The 27,529-nt window shown below is 50.2% G+C and overlaps 2 protein-coding genes across 3 annotated transcripts in view; one reads left to right on the forward strand and one right to left on the reverse strand.

Moving 5' to 3' along the window:
* The first annotated feature begins 98 nt into the window (after positions 1 to 98).
* On the forward strand, positions 99 to 15,392 carry DXO (decapping exoribonuclease). 2 transcript variants are annotated; one of them, XM_053379305.1, is made up of 7 exons: positions 99 to 321; positions 3,405 to 3,796; positions 6,459 to 6,688; positions 8,979 to 9,198; positions 13,348 to 13,483; positions 13,982 to 14,076; positions 15,045 to 15,389. In XM_053379305.1, the coding sequence occupies exons 1-7, from the start codon at positions 307 to 309 to the stop codon at positions 15,184 to 15,186; spliced, it is 1,230 nt and encodes a 409-aa protein (XP_053235280.1). In that variant the 5' UTR covers positions 99 to 306; the 3' UTR covers positions 15,187 to 15,389. The 2 variants fall into 2 exon arrangements, with proteins under 2 accessions (XP_053235280.1, XP_053235281.1); XM_053379306.1 differs by lacking the exon at positions 99 to 321 and adding an exon at positions 393 to 604 and having other exon boundaries at positions 15,045 to 15,392.
* A 2,141-nt stretch (positions 15,393 to 17,533) lies between these two features.
* SKIC2 (SKI2 subunit of superkiller complex) overlaps positions 17,534 to 27,529 on the reverse strand; it is a 41,801-nt gene continuing 31,805 nt past the window's right edge. The window contains exons 23-29 of the mRNA XM_053379075.1: positions 26,258 to 26,420; positions 23,859 to 23,985; positions 21,604 to 21,814; positions 19,677 to 19,787; positions 18,567 to 18,785; positions 18,291 to 18,431; positions 17,534 to 17,858 (exon numbers count right to left, since the gene is read on the reverse strand). Of these exons, the coding sequence (XP_053235050.1) occupies positions 17,658 to 17,858; positions 18,291 to 18,431; positions 18,567 to 18,785; positions 19,677 to 19,787; positions 21,604 to 21,814; positions 23,859 to 23,985; positions 26,258 to 26,420 (1,173 nt within the window). The 3' untranslated portion in view covers positions 17,534 to 17,657. The remainder of the gene's footprint in view (positions 17,859 to 18,290; positions 18,432 to 18,566; positions 18,786 to 19,676; positions 19,788 to 21,603; positions 21,815 to 23,858; positions 23,986 to 26,257; positions 26,421 to 27,529) is intronic.

Genomic DNA, 27,529 nt, shown 5'->3' on the forward strand with positions numbered 1-27,529 from the left:
AAAGAAAACTGCTTTATCCGCGGGAGGCGGGCCGCGCTCGCCACCTGCCGGCCGCGCTTTGCGTGGCACCTCCTGGGGTGTTTGTGTGGGCAGGAAATGGGAAGGGCGTTGACTTCGCCTCCCGACTGGCGCCCTGTGATGACGCCATCGCCGCGCGGCCTTAGGAGCCGAAGGAACGGAGCGCAGCGATTGTTTTGACCAAGATGTCGGGCGCCCGAGTCTTGTTTGGCTGGTGACACAAAGGAGACGCGCGAGCTGCGTCCCCGCCTCTCTCTCCGCGGCAGCGCGAATCGGCGGTGTCCTGCGATGACGTCACAGAAGGTATGTACGGGGGCCGGGAGGGCTCAAAAAGAAAGGCTGATTTTTAATTATTTTTTAATGGAGGGGGGTGTCTTTCCCTGACTGCAAGAGGAGGAGGGAGAGGTCAAAAAGCATCTTTGGGCATCTCCCCCAAGTGGGTGCCGGTGTGACCAGGACTCCTGGGTCCCTTGCACAAGAGGAAAGTGCGTGCGCATGAGCGCCTGAATGTGCTGCGCGCATTCTCCCGGGTGGAGCGCGCCTAGGTTTTGCAGCTGAAGACTGCGGGGAAGAAGGAGGAGGAGAGGTGAGCTGAGGTTCCCCCCGCGGTTCAGCATTTGACATTCGGAGGATTGGGTGGAAACTTGAATGGGAAAGAAGAAATGGCGGGAAACGAGGGACGGAAGCAGCCTCCGCTTGAGTTGCTGGCTGCCCCGCGAAGCCGTCGCGCCTGCTTGGCGTGCAAGGAGGTCCGGGGGTTCAACAAGCCCCTGGCCTCGGGGGGCTGGGCTGCCGGAAACCCTGGAAAGCCGCTGCTGCAAGTCCCCGCGGAGTCCGTGTGTCAGGCAGTTCCCGACCTGGATGGAGGAGTGGCTGAATGACCACTAGCATCCATTGACAGCCTTATCTAATAATAATAATAATACGGTGGTACCTCGGGTTAAGTACTTAATTCGTTCTGGAGGTCCATTCTTAACCTGAACCACCACTTTAGCTAATGAGGCCTCCTGCTGCCGCCGCGCCGCCAAAGCACAATTTCTGTTCTCATCCTGAAGCAAAGTTCTTAACCTGAAGCACTATTTCTGGGTTAGCAGAGTGTAACCTGAAGCGTATGTAACCTGAGGTACCACTGTACATTGGTACCTCGGGTTGCGCTGTGGCTTAAACCACAGAGCCTAGGGCTTGCCAATCAGAAGGTCGGTGGTTCGAATCCCTGCGACGGGGTGAGCTCCCGTTGCTCGGTCCCAGTTCCTGCCAACCTAGCAGTTCGAAAGCACGTCAAAGTGCAAGTAGATAAATAGGTACCGCTCCTGCGGGAAGGTAAACGGCATTTCCGTGCGCTGCTCTGGTTTGCCAGAAGCGGCTTAGTCATTCTGGTTACATGACCCGGAAGCTGTACACCGGCTCCCTCAGCCAATAGAGTCGTCCGCGACTGGACCTAATGGTCAGGGGTCCCTTTACCTTACCTCGGGTTACATACGCTTCAGGTTACAGACGCTTCAGGTTACAGACTCCTCTAACCCAGAAATAGTACCTCAGGTTAAGAACTTTGCTTCAGAATGAGAACAGAAATCGCGTGGCGGCAGCGGGAGGCCCCATTAGCTAAAGTGGTGCTTCAGGTTAAGAACAGTTTCAGGTTAAGAACGGACCTCCGGAATGAATTAAGTACTTAACCCAAGGTACCACTGTAATAATAATAATAATAATAATAATAATAATAATAATAATTTATTTATACCCAGTCCATCTGGCTGAGTTTCCCCAGCCACTCTGGGCGGCTCCCAATCGAGTGTTAAAAACAATACAGCCTTAAATATTAAAAACTTCCCTAAACAGGGCTGCCTCCAGATGTCTTTTAAAAATCAGATAACTGCTTATTTCCTGCTTATCTTTTCAAACAATACTTCCCTGCTACTGGGAGAAAGCGCCCCTTATAATGCAGCCCAGCATTGCGACTGGCCTGCCAGAAAGGATTGTTTTAAGGGCATCAGAGATGTTCCCACAGGGAAGCGGATAGCTCTGTCGGTAGAGCCGGAGACCCTGTCTCAGAGTCATGGGTTTGAGCATCACATTGGGCAAAAGATTCCTGCATTGCAGGGGGTCAGGCTAGATGACCCTCGGGGATCCTTCCAACTCTGTGATTCTATGATATAAGGAGGCTGAGTTCGCTCCCTGTTGTTGGAACTCAGAATGTTTTTATTTCTTTGAATCTTGTCCCCCCCCCCCCGGTTTCCAGGGGACATGTATGTAAAATATTGTTAGCTTTTGTTTTTGTAAGCTGCTGTGGGTAGGCTTTGCCTTGAAAGGCATAATATTAAAATTTGAAAATAAAAGATAAAAATGTGAAGCATTTAATAAAAAGCTCTGTAGGAGAATACCTGTGTGTGTGCGTGCGCGCATATTTGATAGTTCATGAGACTCTTTAATCTCAGAGGTTGAGTCCCATGTTGGGTGAAAGATTCTTACAGTGCAGCAGGTGGGACGTGACCACTGGTCTTGCTAGCTAAGGTTGATGGGAGTTGCAGACACAAGTTTGGGGAAGTCTGAACTACTGTATTTTTCGCTCTATAAGACGCACTAGACCCTAGTTTTTGGAGGAGGAAAACAAGAAAAAAAATACTCTGAATCTCAGAACCCAGAACAGCAAGAGGGATCGCTGCGCAGTGAAAGCAGCAATCCCTCTTGCTGTTCTGGCTTCTGGGATAGCTGCGCAGCCTGCATTCGCTCCATAAGACGCACGCACATTTCCCCTTACAGTCATACCTCGGGTTGAATGTGCTTCGGGTTGAGCGCGTTCGAGTTGCACTCCGCGGCAACCTGGAAGTAACGGAGCGCGTTACTTCCGGGTTTCGCGCTCGTGCATGTGCAGACGCTAAAAAATGATGCCATGCACATGTGCAGAAGTGGCAAAACGCGACGCGCAGATGCGCCATCGCGTCTTACGTTGCATTCAGGATGCGAGTGGTGCTCCGGAACGGATCCCGTTCGCATCCCGAGGTACCACTGTACTTTTTAGGAGGGAAAAAGTGCGTCTTATAGAGCGAAAAATATGGTAGATGATCCTCGTGGTCCCTTTCAACTCGGCAACACTGTGAATTTAATAGCAAAAGGCCCAGAGTTTAGAAGTCCCCTTCGCCCCTGACCATTTAACATGTGCCTTGAGGATTCCCAAACGCACTGTTTGTGGGTGCGACTTATATGTGCTGAAGGATGTGATTTCTGAGTGCATGTTCTTGTTGAGAGGGGTAAGCAGAGCATTAAAGAAAGGAGCAGAAAAGGAAATTGCGTGCGTGCCCGCTGTGCCCCGTTTTAGTCACGCGGTTATCTGACCACGCAAGGGCGTCTTTTCGGAGCATTTTACCATCACTTTCCCTTGTCAATTGCAGTCCCTGATGAAGACCACTCTCGACACCAGGACTCACGACCGGGAGGACGACGGGCCCAGAGACTGCAGCGCCAAGCGCCAGAGGAGCGAGGCCAAGGCTCCCCTCACTTTGCCCGTCACGCCGTCTCGCTACGATGCCCCTTTCCCCTTTTACCGGCGGCCGGCTCAGCTGGGACACTTTTCCCTGGACGCCCAGCGCTGTTACCACGGGGACGCTCGCCGCCTGCGCTACTATGCCCCGCCCCCTATCGAGGGCCCCTCCCCCGGCTTCGACCTGCGCGACGGCTACCGCGACCGCTATGTGAAGCAAGATGAGACCGTCCGCGAGGGGCTGGAGCACTTGCTGAGGTGGATCACCCAGAACCGGAAGCAACTGCAGACTGAGGACAAAGGGTGAGGAAGTGCACAATTCTCAGTATGTGTCTCCTTCCTTTCTCTCCCCGCATAAGAGAAAGGAAGGGTTAATGGAGGATCAGGTTATTGGGGACTAGCATACATCATAGCTGTCAACCGCCCCTTATTTTGCGGGAAAGTCCCTTATCCCAACGCCGTGTCCCGCTGCTGTCCCTTATTGATGATGTCCCTTAAATTTCCCGGGTTTCAAAGGAAGCAGCTCCTCTCCCTCCCTCCCTGCCGGCCAGGGAGGAGGGAAGCTCCAACTGTGTTGCCTGGCTGCGTTGCTCACCCAATAAGGAGTCTAAAAACGACTGGGGGGTGGAGCTTGCATGCCTTGTGCTTATCAAATTGGCCGCGTTGCCTGGGGACTCGCCTTTGCTCAGCGCTTCCCAGCGGAGAGGTGACAGTGGTTTTCCTTGCTGCATCCCCTTTGCCGGGTTGCTGCGCTGTGGGAACCACCGCTTGAGGCTTCGTTTGGCTGCTGGCTGGGCTTTCTGCCTTTGGCTTGGAGGGGCTCAGAAGTTGAACATACCTGTGCCTGGGAAATCCCTTATTTTGGCTGCTGATCCCTTATTTTCGAGGCTGCTGGCCCCTTATTTTCAAATCTGTAAGTTGACAGCTATGGTATATAAATGGACTATGTTTCGCCTCCGCCATTCCGGCAGTGTTCTGCTTACGTTGTTAGGAAGCTGCTTCTTATTTTATTTATTAAATCTGCGTGCTGCCCTTCATCAAGATAAGCAGCTATCTTCTCTTTAAAAGACATCTGAAGGCAGCCCTGTTTAGGGAAGTTTTTAATATTTAAGGCTGTATTGTTTTTAACACTCGATTGGGAGCCGCCCCGAGTGGCTGGGGAAACTCAGCCCGATGGGCGGGGTATAAATAATAAATTATTATTATTATTTATTATTATCCATAGATCTCAGGGCGGTTCACAACATAAAAATGCAAGATAAAAGCACAAATTAAAAAAACAGGTTTGTTGTTGGTTTGTGTTTTTTTTAAAAAACCCACACACGAGTCAGACCATCTAATATGGCATTGCTTTGCCTTAACTGGAAATGGCTCCCCAGGATCTAGGGCCAATCCACTTGGTCCTTTTAAATCGGGAGGTCGACAATCGGACTGGGGACCATGCACTTGTAATGCGAGTGCTGCTTCGTTGAGCAACAATCTTTCCCTCTGTGTTTTGTCTAGCGCTTAAAGGTGTACAAGGAAGGCACCAAGTGAGCCTCTCTGGGGAGAGCACTCGGCAAATGGGGAGCCACTGCAGAAAAGGCACATTCCTGTGTCGCCACTATGCATACTAATAAAATAAAATAATGATGTTGAATCAAGCCAAAGTCAGAGGAATTGGCCACCCTCCAGGTGCCCAGCTTGAATCCTTGTTGACCTCCCTGTCAGCGACTCCCGGCAAGATCAGGCGAGGTCTCAATCGGCGATCCTTCTCAACGTGAAGAAGAACACACCACTCCTCCCCCTCCATTCCCAGGGAGGGGAAAGAGACAGACAGAAATGTATTTACATGCCTTTATTTCTGCCCTTCCAGCAGCACAGAGAAACGTGACTGCTCTCTCTCATCACCAACAGCAGAGAGAGAAAACTCCTCCCATGTACTTCCAGTACAGGGTCATGTGACACTCTGAGCTAACATCCGGTGCTCAGTGCACTGAATAGACTGTCCCTTGTTCCCACGGTACAGTCCCATAACGTCAACATCCTATTTGGCTTTCCAGCCACCTGGAGCTCGCTTCTGCATTGCTCCTTTTTCGTAACAGATGTCACCAGTCTGACTGGGTTGCCCCAGCCACTCTGGGTGAGTCCCAACCCAAAAATAGTAAAATCACAATTAAAAAGGTAAAGGACCCCTGGACGGTTAAGTTCAGTCAAAGGTGACTGGGGTTGCGGTGCTCATCTCGCTTTCAGGACAAGGGAGCAGGCATTTGTCCACAGACAGCTTTCTGGGTCATGTGGCCAGCGTGACTAAACCACTTCTATACGGTGCAACAGGACATCGTGATGGAAACCAGAGCGCATGGAAATGCCATTTATCTACTTGTACTGGTGTGCTTTTTTAAAAAAACAAAACAAAATGAAACATTTTTATTAAGTTTTCCATTTTAACAATCCAATCAAATCACATTCAGTATTCCAAATTACTATACATATCAAATAATCCAAATATTCGGGGGAGCTCTGATCATCTCATATTTCTACTGCTTTTCATAGTCTGTACTGGCGTGCTTTTGAACTGCTAGGTTGGCAGAAGCTGGGACAGAGCAACGGGAGCTCACTCCGTCGCAAGGATTCGAACCTTCGATCGGCAAGGCTCAGTGGTTTAGACCACAGCGCCACCCGCGTCATCCATTGTCACCTATTGTCACCCATCTGACTGGGTTGGCCCAGTGGCTCCCAACAAAAAAATTAGTAAAAGCACGATATGACAGCACACGCTGAAAACTACTTTGAATACGGCAGCCTTCAGGTGTCTATTTAAAACCAGAGAGGTGTCTGCAGGTTCCTATGTGCCCATTAGGGCTGTGTTGGTGATCCCTGCTTTCACCAGAGTTTGACTTTGGCGGTCTTAGAATACAGAAGAGCGGCCCCTGCTGCTCGTGCTTTGCTCTTTTTAACGGTTTTGCCTCTCCCCGCTTTGCAGACGGCCGCTGAATGCCGACTTTGTGACGTGGCGGGGGCATCTCACTAAAGTGCTGACCACGCCCTACGAAAATCAGGACGGTTGGCTGCTGGCGGTGAGCCTCTTCCGCGGGACTCTGTACATCAGCGAAGTCGAGACGGAGGCTGCCCGGAGGCAGCGGGAGCAGCGCACAGACCTGCTGAAGGAGCTCATGTACATGGGCTACAAGTTTGAGCAGTACATGTGCTCTGGTAAGGATGCCAGAGGCCTCTAAACCATAGCTGTCAACCGTCCCTTATTTGGCGGGAAATTCCCTTATCCCAACGCCGTGTCCCGCTGCTGTCCCTTATTGATGATGTCCCTTAAATTTCCCGGGTTTCAAAGAAAGCAGCTCCTCTCCCTCCCTCCTCGCTGGCCAGGGAGGAGGGAGGCGCCAACTGTGTTGCTTTCCTGCGTTGCTCACCCAATAAGAAGTCTAAGAACGACTGGGGGGTGGAGCTTGCATGCCTTGTGCCGATCAAATCGGCCACGTTGCCTGGGGACTCGCTTTTGCTCAGCGCTTCCCAGCGGAGAGGTGACGGTGGTTTTCCTTGCTGCATCCCCTTTGCCGGGTTGCTGTGCTGTGGGAACCACCGCTTGAGGCTTCGTTTGGCTGCTGGGCTGGCTGGGCTTTCTGCCTTTGGCTCGGGAACTGGTCGACTAAAATCCCTTATTTTGGCTGCTGGTCCCTTATTTTCGAGGCCGCTGGCCCCCTATTTTCAAATCTGTAAGTTGACAGCTATGCTCTAAACCCTGGTCTGAGCATACGGCTCGGTTCTGGGCGACGGTGTTGATCGCACTATCGAGAGCCAATGTGGTGTAGTGGTTAGCGTGTTGGACTAGGATCTGAGACACCAGGGTTCAAGCCCCCACTCGGCCACAATAGGTGACCCGGGGCAAGTCACTCTCTCTCGGCCTACCGTACAGGGAAGTTGGGAGGATGAAATGGGGATAACCACGTACGCTGTTTTGAGCCCCGTGGAGGAAAGGTGGGATAGAAATGTAGTACAGTGGTACCTCAGGTTAAGTACTTAATTCCTTCTGGAGGTCCATTCTTAACCTGAAACTGTTCTTAACCTGAAGCACCACTTTTGCTAATGGGGCCTCCTGCTGCTGCCGCGCCGCCAGAGCACGATTTCTGTCCTCATCCTGAAGCAAAGTTCTTAACCTGAGGTACTACTTCTGGGTTAGAGGAGTCTGTAACCTGAAGCATCTGTAACCTGAAGCGTATGTAACCCGAGGTACCACTGTAAATGAATCAAAACAGGGGCTTTTCAGTTTAGAGCCTCAGTTCTTAAACATTTTTCCTCTGGGCCACACTTTCAGAATAAATATTTGCTTGTGCCATGGCAGATTTTTAAGCGATTAAGAAGTACATTGAAAACACAGCTAGGATTGTCCTCAGCCTCACTTTATGCTCTCATTTTGAAGCGATATCCATATTTTGCAAATAAAAATGATTATTTCTATACTATGCCACATTGAAATGTTTAAATGTTTGATGGTCCTTGAATTTCCCCACCACGCTTACCATCCTCTGCTGCCATACTCTTTGAGAACCACTGTTTTAAAGTTTAATAATAATAATAATAATAATAATAATAATAATAATAATTTTATTTATACCCCGCCCTTCCCGGTTCAAAAACTGGGCTCAGGGCGACTAGCAACAAATTTAAAACACTTAATTGTAAAAGCAGCATCAAATACAGTATAAAAACATGAATAACAATAAAATTCAGAAATCAATTTAGGGGAAATAAGCATTAGATGATAAGTTGTAGTTGGGGGCATAAGACGGGTAGAAAAAGGCTGCATGGGGTGGAAAAGTGGATGTGCCTTTCTCATCATAATCAGATCTTCAGGTTCATCACCTTTAAGCCTAAGGGTGAGAGACTCAGGATAAACAAAGGAAGGGAGTTCTTTAGCGCATAGTTGAACTATGGAACTCACTGTTATAAGATGCAGTGATGGCTGCCAACTTGGATGGCTTTAAAAGATCGGACAGATTCACTTTGTGCCTCTTTGCCTCTGGAGAACACTCACTCTCAACCGTGGTCCTCAAAAGGGTTATGCGGCCCTGAACAAATCCAAGAACCAATGAATGAGCTTAAAATATACTTCTAACCTGTTGAATTATAGAGGCGTCGGAAGTTGTGCGCTGTGTCTTTTGCTAGGGAGTTTTTTCCCCTTTCTCGAATGCGAAGCGCCCAGAAGATGGGTGTAAATGTCTCCTTCTTGTGAGAGCCAGTGTGGTGTAGTGGTTAAGAGCGGTGGATTCGTAATCTGGTGAACGGGGTTCGCTTCCCCGCTCCTCCACATGCAGCTGCTGGGTGACCTTGGGCCAGTCCCACTTCTCTGAAGTCTCTCAGCCCCACTCACCTCACAGAGTGTTTGTTGTGGGGGAGGAAGGGAAAGGAGAATGTTAGCCACTTTAAGACTCCTTTGGGTAGTGATAAAGCGGGATATCAAATCCAAACTCCTCTTCTTCTTCTGCTTCAGATACTCCAGACGGGACTCCGGATCCGACGGGGGTGGTGAACACAAACGAGGCTTTCTGCATCGTGATCCGGACCCGCCTGGGAACCCACTCATTGCTGTTCTCGGGAGAGGTGGACTGCACAGACCCCCGGAGCCCCTGGCCCGACCCTCCAAGCTGTTACGTGGAGCTGAAGACCAGCAAAGTCATGCATAGCCCGGCTCAGAGGAAGAGTTTTTACAGGTGAGGTGGGCGGGGAGATGAAAAGCAGAGAAACTATGGAGTCTTCTCCCTTTCCACACACAAAAAAACACCAGGTACTGCAAAGACGTTCCGGAACTACAACTCCCATCATCATCACAAATTTTTATTTATACCCCGCCCTCCCCAGCCAAGACCAGGCTCAGGGCGGCTAACAACCAATAATAAAAACAAGTTGATTAAAATACAATTTAAAAAAGATTAGAATACAACATTAAAACATTAGGATACAGCCTCATCACAGGAGGAGAAAGGAAAAAGAAAGAGGGGGAGGGAATCAAATTGACTCCAAGCCAAAGGCCAGGTGGAACAACTCTGTCTTACAGGCCCTGCGGAAAGAAATCAGATCCTGCAGGGCCCTGGTCTCATGAGGCAGAGCATTCCACCAGGCCGGAGCCAGTGTTGAGAAGGCCCTGGCTCTGGTTGAGGCTAATCTAACTTCCTTAGGGCCTGGGACCTCTAGGGTGTTGCTATATATGGACCTTGAGGCTCTCCGTGGGGCATACCAGGAGAGACGGTCCCATAGTTACGAGGGTCCTAGGCCGTGAAGAGCTTTAAAGTTCAAAACCAGCACCTTAAATCTGACCCTGTACTCCACCGGGAGCCAGTGCAGCTGGAAAAGCACTGGGTGAATATGCTCCCATGGCAGAGACCCCGTGAGGAGCCTCGCTGCAGCATTCTGCACCCGCTGGAGTTTCTGGGACAGCTTCAAGGGCAGCCCCGCGTAGAGCGACTTACAGTAGTCATAACTATTGTCCATGCTGCCTAGGTTCTGATGGAAGTTGGAGTTCAGCAATGCCTGGAAATTCAGGGATTCTCCACCCTCGCCTTAAACAGGCTTCTGCCTTCAACCAGCCTAGCCATAATCCCACCCAGGCCGTTTTTCCGGAATGCAAATCTACCATTTCTCAGCTCCTCTTTCTAAGACTCAGAATAAGGTGCAGGAGAGAGTCCCGGCCTGTCTCTAAAGCAAAGTGCAGGGGATCTTACTAGGATTTTTAAAAAATGTGCGCTTGCTGGTGGCTCTCTTGCCCTTTGTAACTTTCCCCCCGGAAGATGTCTTCAAATTTTTAACCACTTTCTAGGTCAGGGGACTGGACCTCTTACTCTCTTGCTGATTTGTTGTTAGCAGAGGGCTGGTCTTGCAGCCTTCATGCAGGCAGCTGCCTGACCATGCTGGGGAAAAGGAGGTAGGTCTGGGTGGTATCTCAGAGTTGCCGCCAAAACCATATAACACAGTCAGGGGGGTTGGACTGGGTGTCCATCAATATGTGGATGATACCCAGCTCTACCTCTCTTTCAAATCAGAACCAGTGAAGGCGGTGAAGGTCCTGTGTCAGTGTCTGGAGGCAGTTGGAGGATGGATGGCAGCTAACAGATTGAGGTTGAATCCTGACAAGACAGAAGTCCTGTTTTGGGGGGACAGGAGGCAGGCGGGTGTGGAGGACTCCCTGGTCCTGAATGGGGTAACTGTGCCCCTGAAGGACCAGGTGCACAGCCTGGGAGTCATTTTGGACTCAAAGCTGTCCATGGAGGCAAAGGTCAATTCTGTGTCCAGGGCAGCTGTTTATCAGCTCCATCTGGTACGCAAGCTGAGACCTTACCTGCCTGTGCACTGTCTCGCCAGAGTGGTGCATGCTCTAGTTATCTCTCGCTTGGACTACTGCAATGCGCTCTATGTGGTGCTACCTTTGAAGGTGACCCGGAAACTACAACTAACCCAGAATGCGGCAGCTAGACTGTGACTGGGAGCAGCCACTGAGACCATATAACACTGGTCTTGAAAGACCTACATTGGCTCCCAGTATGTTTCCGAGCAAATTCAAAGTGTTGGTGCTGACCTTTAAAGCCCTAAACAGCCTCAGCCCTGTATACCTGAAGGAGCATCTCCACCCACATCGTTCAGTCCGGACACTGAGGTCCAGCTCTGAGGGCCTTCTGGTGGTTCCCTCCCAGCAAGAATTGAGGTTACAGGGAACCAGGCAGAGGGCCTTCTCAGTAGTGGCCCTCGCCCTGTAGAATGCCCTCCCACCAGATGTCAAGGAAATAGACAACTATCTGACTTTTAGAAGACACCTGAAGGCAGCTCTGTATTGGGAATTTTTTAATGTCTGATGTTTTATCGTGATTTTAATATTCTCTTAGGAGCTGCCCAGAGTGGCTAGGGAAACCCAGCCAGATGGGCAGGGTATAAATAATAAATTATTATTATCTGGTTTTCAGCATCATGATATATCACCAGGTATATATCATGATGTCTGTAACAAGGATGGAGCTACCGTATTTTTCGCTCCATAGGGCGCACCTGACCATAGGGCGCACCTAGTTTTTAGAGGAGGAAAATACGGGAAAAAATATTCTGAATCAAATGTTGCACTAAACTATTTAAAGCAGCAAAGCAGGTGGCTCCTGTCCACTTTGCTGCTTTAAATCAAGCCTCAGAGGAGGGTAGGAAGGGGAACCATGGCTTATCTAAGTCCAGTTAATAATGCTGAGTCTGACTTATGGCCATTGAGATTAGCCTGGCCGTCTCAGTGGAAATCTGGGGTGGACTTTCAGTGGTCAAAGTGTGGTTGTGTCTTCCTGCCCAGCATCTATTTCCTGCCGTCTTTCCCCCCTGCACCCCCGCACCCTGCTTCGAGGGAAGGAAGCGGAGCCATGGATCCTCTGCTCGCAACTGCAGTGGATTCCCTCCACTTTGAAGCAGGAAAGTGGGAGAGGAGCTGCTTACACGAGTGTAAGCTGCTCCCCTCCCACATTGCCGCTTCAAAGGGAGCCCGGGAGGAGGGAATCTGCTGCAGCTTCCCCCACCTCCCGCAGAAGCCGCGCGCTCTTTAAAGGGGCTGCGCGGCTTCTCCTGGCTTTTCTGGGAGGTGGGGGGATTCCCCCACCTCGCAGAAAAGCCCGCAGGAGTCGCGCAGCCTTTAAAGAGGGCGCCGCTCTTGGGGGCTTTTCCCCGAGGAGGGAGAAGGGACTGATGCGGCTAGTCAGTCCCTTCTCCCTCCTGGGGAAAAGCCCGCAAAAGCGCACGAAGCTGGTGTGCGGCTCTTGGGGGCTTTTCCCGCCTGCCTCCCCCCTGCATTCGCTCCATAGGACGCACACACATTTCCCCTTGCTTTTTAGGAGGGAAAAAGTGCGTCCTATGGTGCGAAAAATACGGTATGTAGAGGCACTGGCTGGCTTCATGGTTTTCCCGCTTTGTGATTTTTGCACAACACACACCATGATTCGCAATATATTGCCAGGTCCAAAATTATGAAGCCGATAGCACAATATGGACTTCAAACCGGTTTGGGACAATATATCACCCAGCCTTAATGGGATGATGGCCTAAATAAGCAAGGGACCAGTGGCCTTTTCGGTGTTAAAGGGACCCTGATCATTAGGTCCAGTCGTGGCCGACTCTGGGGTTGCGGCGCTCATCTCGCTCTACTGGCCGAGGGAGCCGGCGTACAGCTTCCGGGTCATGTGGCCAGCATGACTAAGCCGCTTCTGGTGAACCAGAGCAGCACACGGAAACGATGTTTACCTTCCCGCCTATTTATCTACTTGCACTTTGACGTGCTTTTGAACTGCTAGGTTGGCAGGAGGAGGGACCGAGGAATGGGAACTCACCCCGTCGCAGGGATTTGAACCGCCAACCTTCTGATCAGCAAGTCCTAGGCTCTGTGGTTTAACCCACAGCACCACCCGCGTCCCTTTTCGGTGTTAGTGGACTACAACTCCTGCCATCCCTGGCCATTGGCTATTCTGCATGGGGCTGATGGGAGCTGGAGTCCAGCAACATCTGGCGGGCCTTAAGGGGTTGTATCCTACAAAGAACTTCTGTCTTTGCAACAGGACTCTCTCCCCCCAAAAAGCCTCCCCCCATCCACTTTAAGAGGTTGGGGGAAATCCCCAGAACAGATTTCTTTTGGGGGGGTGGCACATGAGGCAAGGCGAAGGAAGCTGATGACTTTGTTGGACGCAACCCTTAGTCTCCACCCCAAGACAGGCCTCGAGTCTCTTTCTGAGCATAGCATCAGTACCTGGGGAGGAAGACGGCCAAGCGCTCGTGAGATCTCAAGGAGGGCAGCCAAAGAGGACGTCGGGCAGAGGGAATGGATGAGCCAGTTTCTCTCTTCTTCCCAGGCACAAGATGATCAAGTGGTGGGCTCAGTCTTTTCTGCCCGGAGTGTCTCGGATCGTGGCCGGGTACCGGGGGCCAGATGGCTCCATCGTGGAACTGGAGACATTTGAGACGATGAAGATCTTCCAGCTCATTAGGGTGAGTCCAGCCCAGTCCAGCCAGGCTGAGATCTTGGATTCCTCCCTTTCATCCTAACCTCTCCCAGCTCCAAGGGAAAAGGTGAGGTGGGTTGGTGCACTAATTCTTCCTCCAGAGCGGCTCTCTATAAGGGTTCAAGAGGTGATCAATGGTTACAGGGAACCCCTGTGAAACTGCGCTCAAAGTGAAAGTGCATCTTCCACAGAGGTTGCTGTAAGAGCCGGTCAGCTGGCAGAATTCAGGCTTGATGAATTGCTTGTTCACCAGAACTCCCAAGGTACGCCGGGACAAAGCAGTAGCTTAGGTATGGAAGCACAGGTGGTCAGGTGCGCACTTAAGAACTGAAAACACACACCTGCTCCTCTCGGGCATTGGCTTTCAGCACCAGAGCTGTGTTTGAAGAAGGCTGAACTAGAGGGACCAAGGAGCCAGACTCTGCCTAAGGCAGTTCCAGGTTATATCACCCCTAAAATAACCTCCCTTCTTCCTCCTGGGCAGGAGGACCCGGGCTGCTGGAAGCCGGCGGTGTGCATGAACTTTTGCGCGGCGTTCCTCGGCTTTGTGAAGAAAGTGGTGACCGAAGACAATCCGAAGTAAGTACCGTATTTTTCGCTCCATAAGACACACTTTTTTCTTCCTAAAAAGTAAGTGGAAATGTCTGTGCGTCTTATGGAGCGAATGCATGGTCCCTGGAGCCAAATTGCCCAGAGGCAAAAAAGTGATCATGCTTTTTTTTTTGAAAGAGGGAAGTAGGTGTTGAAACAAAGCCGCTAATAGGCAAGCAATCAGGGAGGGAGATAAGGGAAGCTAACAATAAAGGAGGCTGCCTGGGAGGGGGGAGGCAAAGACAGTGAACTTGCAAGGAGAGGAGACAGGAAGACTGAAGCAATGAGGAGAGAAATTAGAAGAAAAAGAGGAGCAAAAAACTGCTCCAGCTAAGGAAAAGACACTAAGGCAAACAAGTGGGAAGGGAGTGTTGAAAGGAAGTAGCTGACAGGTAAGGGAGGGAGGGAGATAAGAGACGCTAGCGATAAAGGAGGCTGTCTGGGAGGGGGGAGGTAAAAGCCCATGGATCCTCAGGATTTTTAGATTGGGTCACCCCAAATTCACCATCAGATCACATAGCATGTCCATGGCTACAGCCTGCACCCAAAAAATCACGCATCCACTGTTTTGTGGTGCCGCAATGGCGCAAAAACGTGGTTACAAAGCACGGATCCACATGGATCCTCAGGATTTTTGCATTGGGCTACCCCAAACTCACCGTCAAATCACATGTCTGTGGCCACAGTATGAACCACAAAAATCATACATCTACTGTTTCGTGCGTCTTATGAAGCGAAAAATACGGTAGTCATGGTGCCTGAGACCAGTGGGAGTTTGCAGTCCAAACACCTTTAGGGGGAGCAGGCTGAGGACGGCCGGTTAAGTAGAGGAGGAAAACGAAATGGGAAGACTAGAGTGAACGTGGGGCTCCTAGCAAGGGAGAGCAAACTCCTTGGGCTTAGTCTCCCTTCCAGAGGAAGCTCACGTTGTACCTGCTACTTTCTCCTTTGTCCAGGTTGGTCCACCTCTTTGCCTGGGAGCCTGGCCACCCTGTCTCCTTCACAGTGCACCGGGACTCCGAGCACACCTTCCTGCCCGACTGGTACGTGGAGGCGCTGAGCAGCGAGAAGCCCTCGACTCCGCACATCCCAGACTGATGGGCTGCAGCTGGAGGGAGAAGCTGGGGTTTTTTTGTATCTTGAGTGGGCAAGGCAGGGCGGGCGGTTAAACACACACACACGCAGCAGACACAAGGAGGCTGGCACCTGGCGCTCAGAAAGTCAGGGACGCCTGGGAGGGCCCCCAACCCCCCCCCCCCATCATCACAATGAAGGAGGGACAGGGCAATAAACTATTATCGTAAACACAAACGTCTCCTAGCAGTGCTTAGTGAAGGGATTGCGTCTCTCTCTGGTTTATTGGTAAGGGCTTCTTTAAGGACAGCGGGGATAGAAGGATGTGGTTTGTCAATACAGTGGCACCTCGGGTTACAGATGCTTCAGGTTACAGACTCTGCTAACCCAGAAATATTACCTCGGGTTAAGAACTTTGCTTCAGGATGAGAACAGAAATCGTGCGGTGGCAGCGGGAGGCCCCATTAGCTAAAGTGGTACCTCAGGTTAAGAACAGTTTCAGGTTAAGAACGGACCTCCGGAACGAATTAAGTTCTTAACCCGAAGTACCACTGTAAGTAAGTTTGATCCGTGGCAGCTCACATAAGAGAATAAGCCTTTGCCTGGTTCTACACAACAGTCTTCAAATATTTAAAAAGCAGTATTGCGTCTTCCCCCTCAGCCTTCTCTAGGATAAACATGCCCTTCAACCTTTTCTCACAGGGCTTCCCATCCATAAGATTGTCTTCATTGCCCTCCCATGAACCCAACTTGTCCACATCCTCCTTTTTTAAAGTAGTATCTCCAGCAGTGGACCCAATGAGGCTCCAGACAAGGTCTGAGTAGTGCACGATAGAGTGAAACATTCGCTTCTGTTAATGCAGCCTCAAATCACATTCACCTTTTTTGAGTGCTCTCCAGCTTATTATAATAATAAAAAATATTATTTATTCCCCAGCCACTCTGGGTGGCTCCCAACAGAATATTAGGTAAAGGTAAAGGGACCCTGACCATTAGGTCGAGTCGTGACTGACTCTGGGGTTGCGGCGCTCATCTGGCTTTATTGGCCGAGGGAGCCGGCGTACAGCTTCCCGGTCATGTGGCCAGCATGACAAAGCCGCTTCTGGCGAACCAGAGCAGCGCACGGAAACGCCGTTTACCTTCCTGCTGGAGCGGTACCTATTTATCTACTTTCACTTTGACGTGCTTTTGAACTGCTAGGTGGGCAGGAGCAGGGACCGAGCAACGGGAGCTCACCCTGTAGCGGGGATTCAAACCGCCGAACTTCTGATCGGCAAGTCCTAGGCTCTGTAGTTTAACCCACAGCGCCACCCGTGTCCCACCAACAACACCCGCGTCCCACCAAACTTCCTTAAACAGGGCTGCCTTCAGATGTCTTCTAAAAGTCAGATAGTTTTTTCTTTCCTTGACATCTAATGGGAGCTTGCAACAGACCTCGCAAGGTAGAGATCCTTTTTAAAAAAAATAAAGTGCTGGCGCCAAGCCAGGTTACCCCCAAGCCCCACATCCTGAAGCTGTATTCTCTCTCTCTTTAAAATTCTTCATTGAATTTTTCCTAAACGAGGAACTTCTGTTTTTTGGTTGGTGCTGGGAAGAAACAGCTGTGGCCTTTTTATAACCCATTTGGGACCTGATAGCCATGGAAGCCCAGGAAGAGGAAGAGCAGGAAACTCACAACTTCCAAGCATTTAACTTGTGTGCATTCAGCTTTGGCAAATTTTTTTAACAAAAAAGATAGAAGGGGGTAGGCATCTGGAAAAAGAATTTTGCAATCCCACCCACCCTTGAACCCAATGTGTTTTGACTAAATGTGATTTTGGCTTTAGGCTGACCTTTAAAGCCCTAAATCAGGCATAGGCCCTCCAGATGTTTTGGGACTACAATTCCCATCATCCCTGACCACTGGTCCTGTTAGCTAGGGATGATGGGAGTTGTAGTCCCAAAACATCTGGAGGGCCGAGTTTGCCTATGCCTGCCCTAAATGGCCTTGGCCCAGTGTACCTGAAGGAGCGTCTCCACCTCCCATCATTCAGCCTGGACATTGAGGTCCAGCTCCGAGGGCCTTCTGGTGGTTCCCTCACTGCGAGAAGCGAGGTTACAGGGAACCCGGCAGAGGGCCTTCTCGGTAGTGGCGCCAGCACTGTGGATGTCAAGGAAACACATCTGAAGGCAACCCTGTTTAAGGAAGTATTTAATGTTTGAAGTTTTATCGTGTTTTAAATATTCTGTTGGGAGTGATCCCCAGAATGCAGCCCCCGTGCAAGTTGAGAGTCACTTGTGCTCTGGGTGGGCCTCCGTCGCCAACAGACCCTAACCCAACACAGCCTCCCCCTTTGCATGTGTCAGAAGGAAATTACCCACTCCCCTTAAGTCAGCAAAAAATAATATTTTATTGCGTATACCTGCAAGACGCATTACAACTTTTCAGACATCAGGAACAGAGAGAGGTGCATTTTGAGGGGGGGTGGGAAGAGCCGAAGGTGCTCCCCCCTTCCTCACTGGGTGTAGAGGCTGGCAGCAAAGACGATGTCCCTCTTGATCATGTTGGAGGCGGCCTCCATCTTGGCGTGGAGCGTCGGCTCCCCGGTGACGCGGGCCGCGTTCCGCATCTCTCGGCAGGTCTCGTCCAGGCGCTGGATGCAGCGGACGATGATCCCTTCCTGCACGTCTGTCAGGCGGGCGATCTCAGCAAACGGCTGGCGAGGGAGGAAAGGAAGGAAGTTGTGGCTCTTGCCTTGCAGGGGGTTAGGCTATTGCAGGGGTCAGCAAACTTTTTCAGCAGGGGGCCGGTCCACTGTCCCTCAGACCTTGTGGGGGGCCGGACTAGATTTTGGAAAAAAATATGAACAAATTCCTATGCCCCATAAATAACCCAGAGATGCAATTTAAATAAAAGGACACATTCTACTCATGTAAAAGCATGCTGATTCCCAGACCATCCGTGGGCCGGATTTAGAAGGCGATTGGGCCGGAGTTGTAGTCCAAAAACAGCCAGAGACCCAAATTTGGGGAAACCCTGGACCAGATGATCCTCGGGGTCCTTTCCAAGTCTACAATGCTAAGACCCCTGCAGTGGGGCTGAGCAAATAAAAACCGGGGGGGAAGGGGCGAGGTGGTTGGGGCCTTACCATGCCGCGGGCCCATTCGTAGACCACCTCCACCAGCCCAAATTTGTACTGCTCCACAAAGTCCTCCACTGACTCCTGGAGGCCGCACTTGCGCTGCAGCAGGGCGATCTCCTCGGCCACCGACCGGATGTGCTCTATGCCCTGTAGGGGGAAGGGTGGGTCATGAGAGCCAGACTCTGGGAGCTGCTGCCAGGCCCCCACATGTACATCAACGCCCCTGGCTGGCTCTATGGGGCTTCGGCTTCTCCTCCCCGCTGCCCCTTCCCCCCGGCTCACCTTCTGCAGGACGGAGGGCAGCTGGGGCTCCACCCTGGTGCGGACCTGGCAGACGGTGCAGCTGAGCAAGGCCACGATCTCCTCGGGCCGCAGGTCCGTCAGGGCGTTGTCCAGCAGCAGCTGGGTGAGCAGCAGCTCGTGGTTGCTGATCTGGCGGGCCACGCTGCCTTTCAGCTCCACGGCCCCGCCTTCGTTGATGTAGCCCAGGGAGCGCAGGACCTGGGGGGGCGGCAGTCGGGACGCAAGGTGACCGAGGGGGGAAGGAGAAAACAGCAGCACAGGGTGGGGCAGACACACACACACCCCATCTATTTTGAACACAACCGGGGGCAACTCTGGGTCACTGGTGGAAGTCCTTGGATCAAATCTATGCTTCCCGGTGCCATAAGAAAGCTGCAGAGATAGCGCAGGATAGTGTGCACCCCAGAAATGATCTCTTCCAGCTTCTGCCTTCTGGAAGAAGGTACAGGGTTATAAAGACGAGGACTAGCCGCCTGAGAAACACTTTCTATCCAAATGCGAATTTGGTTTTAAACGCTGTGTAAGGAGTGGCGCTGTGGGTGAAACCACTGAGCCTAGGACTTGCCGATCAGAAGGTCAGCGGTTCAAATCCCCACGACGGGGTGAGCTCCCGTTGTTCAGTCCCTGCTCCTGCCAACCTAGCAGTTTGAAAACACGTCAAAGTGCAAGTAGATAAATAGGTACCGCGCCGGCGGGAAGGTAAACAGCGTTTCCATGCGCTGCTCTGGTTCACCAGAAGCGGCTTGGTTATGCTGGCCACATGACCCGGAAGCTGTACGCTGGCTCCCTTGGCCAGTGAAGCAAAATGAGCGCCGCAACTCCAGAGTCGGTCACGACTGGACCTAATGGTCAGGGGTCCCTTTACCTTTAAGGAGTCTCTATAGGAGTATATTGTATTTTAAAAACGGGGGATCAGAGATTTTAGGGGGCTAACCAGGTTGGGGTAGCTGGGATAGCAGGCTTGTTGGTTTTGAATGTCTTAAGTAGACTTTTTTTTCTTTTCAGTTTCGTTGTTCTGTATGGGACAATGACAATGACGATTCTTGTACTGTATCCTTTCTGGAGCCTCCGGGAGGGAGAAGCTCTTACCTGTACCCGCTGGTGATATTCTGGCAGCAGCAGGAGGGACTGGTCAGAGAGCAGGAAGCGCAGCTGCTCCAGCTCCTCCAACACCTGCTGGCGCTCCCTGAATCGCACAAACTAGAAGGGAAGAGGAAACAGAGAGAGAGAGGAGATCAAGCCTCGCCTGATGCTGGGAAAGGGAACTTGTGGCACTTGCATTGCTGCCACTGGGACTCCAATTCCCATCAGCCCCCTGCTGGGATAGGCAACAGTCAGATGGGCTGGGAGGTGTAGTCTTGCTGCACTCGGAAGGCCAAGCATCCTCCCCACCTCTCACGTTTCTTCACTGCCCTGGATGTGGGCAGATAAAAAGAGCTCAAGAGCCATGTGTGCAGTGCTGCGCTTGTCTGCTGCAATTCTTTTTTTAAAAAAGAAAGAAAACCACACTGGGCTCCACCCACTCTCCCATGTTCTGTGGCTTAAGAATCACAGAGTTGGAAGAGACCCCGAGGGTCATCCAGCCCAGCCCCCTGCAATGCAGGAATCTTTTGCCCAAAGTGGGGCTCGAATCCACGACCGAGAGATCAAGAGTCTCATGTTCTACCAACTAAGGTATTCCTGGGAATTGTAAAAATTGTGCAAGTTGAACTGGGGTTGAGGTGCTCTCTCTCCTCCCCCTCCCCCCCATTTTGAAATCCTTTACAGTGGTACGTCGGGTTAAGTACTTAATTCGTTCCGGAGGTCCGTTCTTAACCTGAAACTGTTCTTAACCAACCGACACTGGCACACTTAGGGATCTGCAGAGTTTTCGCAGCTTGCGTAACACACCTCAGCAACTCAGCATTTTGGCTAATCTACTTTATTTACATATAAACACACACGGAGCACTGCAACATGCCTCCCTCTCTCTCTAGCATCAGACAGCAAAGAGAAAAAAACAGGACAATAGTTCCCACTTCATGGAACACAGTAATACAAACATCCTGTCTCCGTCACTTCCCACTCTGTGGAGTCAAAACATACACCGTCATGTGAAAGACAACAATCCCATGACTGCCATCATGGAGCAGGAATTCTAACAGCTAGATGGCCCTCCAGATATTGCCCAAATGGAGGCGACAGCTGATTAAGCCACAGGCCGCTCTGTATGGAGGAAGAAAAGGTGTTCTCCTTTTATCCAGCCTCATCCCATATGCGGAACATCGGCTGCGCCTCACTTTCCTTTGCTCCCGAGGAGAGCGGCCCCAGCCAAGGGCGGCCTCCTTAGAAAGGAGAGTGAGAGAGGCTTGTGCTCTGGAGCTCACAGACGACGAAAGCAGAGGCGCAGCTCGCTCCCTCCCGCAGCCGAGCTCCGATAGTGCAATCGACTGAAATCCATCCAGCGATTGGCCAGTCGATTGCGATCGATGCATTGGACATGCCTGAACTACAGTGGTACCTCGGGTTAAGTACTTCATTCGTTCCGGAGGTCCGTTCTTAACCTGAAACTGTTCTTGACCTGAAGCACCACTTTAGCTAATGGGGCCTCCTGCTGCTGCCGCGCTGTCGGTGCACGATTTCTGTTCTCATCCTGAAGCAAAGTTCTTAACCTGAGGCACTATTTCTGGGTTAGCGGAGTCTGTAACCTGAAGCGTCTGTAACCTGAGGTACCACTGTATACGATTCTATGATTCCTCCATGGACTTCATTTACCGTGTGCCTGCATTCCAAGAAAAGCGAGAAGATATTCCCAAGCTCTTTGTGATCACAAAGACTAGAAGTTACTACACACACCCACCCTTTATTTCTGCGCCTAGGGCCACATGCCATGTTTCTCCTGCGCTCGTGTGGAATCCCGGAAGACACGGCATCCTTTGGGGACCGGGGAGGCTCAAGGGCCACCTTAACCTCCCCCTTCCTGCCACCCCAGCCCTGCTGCATTGGTTCCCGCTCCTGCCCCCACTCCGCGACTGACCTCTGTGTGGAAATGGGGGCTGTGCACGCACTGGAACCCCAGCAGCGCTTCCTCCAGGCGACGTGCCTTCACCACCCCTTCCACCACTTCCAGGTCCTTCAGCTGAAGGTCGTTCACAGGATCCAAGAGGGGGAGGCCCTCGGGGGAGCCCTCGGCCAAGCGCAGCAGCTCCTGGGTGGCTGTGGCAGCTGAAGGCCCAGGCGGATCATTCCTGCAGGGAGAGAGAGTGTGGAGGTAACGCTCTGCTTTGCGAAGGTAAACCCTGCACCAGACAAGCAACCGTGTGTCAAGGAGCGTTACGCCTAAAAAACCAGGGTTTTCCCCCTGACCTTTTGTCCTCTCACAATTTTTTTGTTAGACCTATCGCTTGGCTGGAGCATGACCGGGAATGCAGACGGAATCAAGTACCGTGGTACCTCGGGTTAAGTACTTAATTGGTTCTGGAGGTCTGTTCTTAGCCTGAAACTGTTCTTAACCTGAAGCACCACTTTAGCTAATGGGGCCTCCTGCTGCTGCAGCGCCGCTGGAGCACAATTTCTGTTCTCATCCTGAAGCAAAGTTCTTAACCTGAGGTACTATTTCTGGGTTAGGGGAGTCTGTAACCTGAAGCGTATGTAACCTGAAGCGTATGTAACCCGAGGTACCACTGTATTGGGGGGAACATTTTAGGGAAACACCTGCTGACACGTGTATTTGCTAATGCTGGAAATGTGCTTAGATGGAAATACATTAAGCTCAGGGTGGTTTCACTATGGTTTCCAATTGTTGACTTCTGTTAATAAAAGGAGCCTCTACAGAGCTAGCCGGCAGCTTGTTTGGAGCATGCTTGCCAGTGTGCTTCTGTGCAGCTCACCTGCATCCAACCTCCTGTCGTCTCCGTTATTCCAACAAGAGAGAGAGAGAGAGAGAGAGAGAGAGAGAGAGAGAGAGAAGGCATGGAACATCTTATTCTGCCTGATCTCTCCTTGCCGCAACAAACAGTAAACCCACTGAGTGTCTCTGAAGCTCTTGTGGTCTAAGGGCCTCCCCACAAACGTCCAGTTTCCTCCTCCTCCCCCTCCCCCCCAATATACATCAAAATAAAACCTGAGCACTAACCACTAACATGGGCTTAGAAGTCCCTTGTCCTGTGAGCAGCAGCATGAGGGTTGCTATAGCTGCTGTTACACTTCATCAAACAGTTAATTAATGAAATCTGCATACTGCCCTTTTAGTCAAAGATCTCAGGGCAGCTTACACACCATAAAAATACACGAGGTAAAAGCACAAACTTTCCAAGAAATGACAGGCCAGCTGGTATTTTTGTTGTCTTGTGTTTATCGTATGCAAAAAAAATAACCTGCAGTTTTATAACAGTATGTATTTAAAGCAGATGAATAAATGAGTAAATTAAGTTAATTTGGAATACAGTGGTACCTTGGTTCCCAAACAGCTAGGCTCCTGAACAAATCTGTTCCTGAATGCCACAAACCCAGAACTGAGTGTTCTGGTTTGCGAACGTTTTTCAGAAGCCGAACGTCTGACGCGACTTACGCATCTTCTGATTGGCTGCTGGAAGCTCCTGAAGCCAACTGGAAACTGGGCTTTGGTTTTCAAACAGTTTTGAGAGTCAAACGGACTCCCAGAATGGATTACGTTCAAGAACCAAGGTACCACTGTATGCAGAAAATATAAAAAATATATTTAAGGAACCGCAGAAAAAGGGGGAAGGAAGTCGAGCTTTGAAATGTTAAAATGATTGTAAATGTATAAAAATTGAAAATCATAAAATAATAATAATAATATCATATGCAAAAAAGGAATAAAACGTACTCTTATGGTTCCCATTGCATTTTTGTTTTGTTTAAAGGCACTGTTATGTGTAAGGAACACTTCGTCCTTGTAGGGCTAGAATGCAGAGGACCGGGCCAAAGCTTCTGACATCCAGACTCAAAACACAGGCTGTGGAGGGATGGATGTCTCTGCCTTGTCTTTTGAGGCCAGATCATGAGATTTGGAAGTGTGGGAGGAGTGTGGGCAGGGGAAGACGAGGAGACATGAGAAGCTTCCTGGAGAGCAACAAACTCTCCTATTTCTGCCCCATGCACCCACCCAAAGTACTTTACGCAGTTCTGCTACAGCTGCGAGGACTCGCTCTCTGCCACCCTCTGAGCATTATCACTTTAGACACAAGGGATGGGGAACCTGCCGCAATCCAGGTGTTGCTGACCTCCAGCTCCCACCCTCCTCACCCGCTGGCCGGGCTCCTGTCTCACCTGAACCTGGGCATCTGGCGCTTCTTGAAATCTTCCAGGATGCGCTCAGCATTGACCCGCAGAGTTTTGTTTGTGATACCGAAAATGTCTGATGGGCCCAGTTTCTTTATAGTATGTCCGCAAGGGCCTACGTGGGGTGGAGAAATATATACATACATATATTGCAAGCCTCTATCGGCTGTCCCAACCCAGAACACAGGGCCAAAATCAACCATTTGCACAATTATGGATTCCTAGATGCATTGCTTATGTCTCAGCCAACTTCTTTGAAAAAACAAGTTTCTGGTTCTCTTGAACTAAATTATTGCCAGTGACATTTGAAAAAGGCTGTCTCCTCCTATCAAGCCTTCCTACTTTTCTCCTGCTAGTTTGAAAAGAGTTACTGTATTTTTTGCTCTATAAGGCGCACCAGATGATAAGACGTACCTAGATTTTGGATGAGGAAAACAAGAAAAAAAATATTCTGAATTCCAGAAGCCAGAACAGCAAGAGGGATCTGGCTTCTGGGATAGCCTCTTGCTGTTCTGGCTTCTGGGATAGCCACGCACAGCCTCTCCCGGGCAGCGGGATGAAGGCTCCCCCCGCCCGGAAGAGGCTGCGCTCAGCTGTTCTGGCTTCTGGGATAGCTGCACAGCCTTCATTTGCTCCATAAGGCGCACACACATTTCCACTTACTTTTTAGGAGGGAAAAAGTGCGTCTTATAGAGCAAAAAATATGGTATTTGGAATGCTTAACGTGCACACACAACTTGGAATGTTATCTCACGCTTGGTATTTATTACCCCTGCTATGCAAAACTCTCCAAATGAATCCGAACTTCAATGTCTAAAATCCCTGGTAGAGGACAAGGATCCTGAGATCACATTAAGGGTAGCCAAATTCTGTGCGATTGCCATGAAACTTAGGGAACAAGCTGTGCTATCATAATGATTAAGGTTTTAAATGATAATTTTAGGTTATATGTTTGTTGTTTAGTCGTTTAGTCATGTCCGACTCTTCGTGACCCCATGGACCAGAGCACGCCAGGCACTCCTGTCTTCCACCGCCTCCCGCAGTTTGGTCAGGCTCATGTTTGTAGCTTCAAGAACACTGTCCAACCATCTCGTCCTCTGTCGCCCCCTTCTCCTTGTGCCCTCCATCTTTCCCAACATCAGGGTCTTTTCCAGGGAGTCTTCTCTTCTCATGAGGTGGCCAAAGTATTGGAGCCTCAACTTCACGATCTGTCCTTCTAGTGAGCACTCATGGCTGATTTCCTTAAGAATAGATAGGTTTGATCTTTTTGCAGTCCATGGGACTCTCAAGAGTCTCCTCCAGCACCATAATTCAATATGTTATATGTTAGTGACTAAGTTTTAATTTATATATATTTAAACTGTTGCTATGTCTGTATTGTCCCTGCTATACCTAACTGCAATTTCAAATGTATCCCTATTGTGTTTTATGACCTCCTTGATATTGTATGTGGGCTGGAACTGGTCTGTGACCGATATAATAAAATTCATTCATTCATCCATCTCACTTTGAGTTCCTTGTGGGAACGCAAGCAGATCTGTTCACAACAGGCAAAAATGATGCTTTGCTCCCACCCCTCTTATTTAAAGGTCAGCAAAAGGGAGATCAGGATCTAGTCTGGGAAACTTGCAGTAGATCAGCAAGGATTTACAACTCCCTCTGTGTTATCTTATTTTTTTAGCAGCGATAACAAAAGGTTTTCCCTTCCTTGTAAGTTAGGCTGCTGAGATGAAGAAATCTGCTATAGGTAAGGGGAAGACCAGGTGTGATCTTGTGTGTGAAACAGCTGCAAATTTAGTTCTGGTATTGTTGTTGTTGTTTAGTCGTTTAGTCGTGTCCGACTCTTCGTGACCCCATGGACCAGAGCACGCCAGGCACTCCTGTCTTCCACTGCCTCCCGCAGTTTGGTGAGACTCATGCTGGTAGCTTCGAAAACACTATCCAACCATCTTGTCCTCTGTTGTCCCCTTCTCCTTGTGCCCTCCATCTTTCCCAACATCAGGGTCTTTTCCAGGGAGTCTTCTCTTCTCATGAGGTGGCCAAAGTATTGGAGCCTCAGCCTCAGGATCTGTCCTTCCAGTGAGCACTCAGGGCTGATTTCCTTCAGAATGGATCAGTCTGATCTTCTTGCAGTCCATGGGACTCTCAAGAGTCTCCTCCAGCACCATAATTCAAAAGCATTAATTCTTCGGTGATCAGCCTTCTTTATGGTCCAGCTCTCACTTCCATACATCACTACTGGGAAAACCATAGCTTTAACTATATGGACCTTTGTTGGCAAGGTGATGTCTCAGGGTTCTTAGTAAAAAAACGAAGATGCAGAATCTGCCCTATAATATAAAACCACAAACCTCGTTTCCCCAAAATCAACCCCTATTTCGCCTTACCCTCTGGAAGGAAGAGCTTGGTGTGCAGAAGGTCATCAGGAAGAGGTACCTCTGGAGGGGAAGGGAGACCGGCCTCCTTGCAAGCAGCCGCGTCCCCCTCTGACAGCTTTTTCTCGCACATCACCAAAGTGCTGAAGGCTCGGTTGGCCGCGTCAGAGGAAACCTGAAGTCAAGAACCCAGGAATGTGATTTGCAAAGGGGAGTAAACAGGCTACCTTTTCCTCGTCCGGCCTCCAGCCTAAACAACCATCCATGGGGTCGTCACAGTTGAGGTTGTGCATCCCTTGGCAAAAGGGGGCCAGAGGCAGAGGGCAACTGCATCAGATCTGACACCGCTTAAGTGCGACCCAAGCTCTAAGGAGATCTGTGGAGGAAAGCTGCAGATGCTGTTAGACTCCAACACCCATCAGTCCCAACTAGCACGGCCAACAGTTGGGAATGATGGGAATTGTAGTCCAGCAGCAACACTGATTCCTCAACCCTATAGTCTGCTCTGCTTTTATTCTACCACAGGGGTCAGCAAACTTTTTCAGCAGGGGGCCGGTCCACTGTCCCTCAGACCTTGTGGGGGCCCAGATTACATGGGGGGGGGGAAATGAACTAATTCCTATGCCCCACAAATAACCCAGAGATGCATTTGAAATAACAGCACACATTCTACTCATGTAAAAACACCAGGCAGGCCCCACAAATAACCCAGAGATGCATTTTAAATAAAAGGGCACATTCTACTCATGTAAAAACACGCTGATTCCCAGACCGTCCACGGGCCGAACTGAGAAGGCAATTGGGCCGCATCTGGCCCCCAGACCTTAGGCTGCCGACCCATGTTCTACCACAATGCTGATTAAATGCAGACTGACTTCAGCATCAAACCAGCTTTCCATCCGCCCTACCTCCAAATTCTGTTTACCATCTCGCTGGAAGAGTTCTGGAGAACTTGCTCACAATTTTGTGACATTTGGACTGGTCCTAATACCAGCTAACATTGAGTCCCCAACTGCAAATTGCCCCCCCCCCTAAATAGCTCAGTGTTCCTTCCTTCCTCTTCTATGTTAAAGAAAGTTAGATCCTGCCTTAGAGAATTTGTTGATCCATTTGTAGGCACTGTGTTGTTTATATACCTGCTGAAAGCTTTTTATTATTATTATTATAGCAAGCCTACACAGACATATAATTTAGTCTATGATTTAAAGGTTTTGTTGATTTTGCCTTGCATATAGTTGTCTAAACAGTTTTGGGGATTTTAGCAGCATTTCTTACGTTTGCACT

This window comes from Podarcis raffonei, chromosome 2 (assembly GCF_027172205.1).
Source record: "Podarcis raffonei isolate rPodRaf1 chromosome 2, rPodRaf1.pri, whole genome shotgun sequence".
NCBI lineage: Eukaryota > Metazoa > Chordata > Lepidosauria > Squamata > Lacertidae > Podarcis > Podarcis raffonei.

Excerpts from the sequence above, each read along its gene's own strand:
- DXO (XM_053379305.1), top strand. Across the intron at positions 3,797-6,458 it reads CTGCAGACTGAGGACAAAGG|ACGGCCGCTGAATGCCGACT; the intron begins GTGAGGAAGTGC and ends CCCGCTTTGCAG. Across the intron at positions 14,077-15,044 it reads GTGACCGAAGACAATCCGAA|GTTGGTCCACCTCTTTGCCT; the intron begins GTAAGTACCGTA and ends TCCTTTGTCCAG.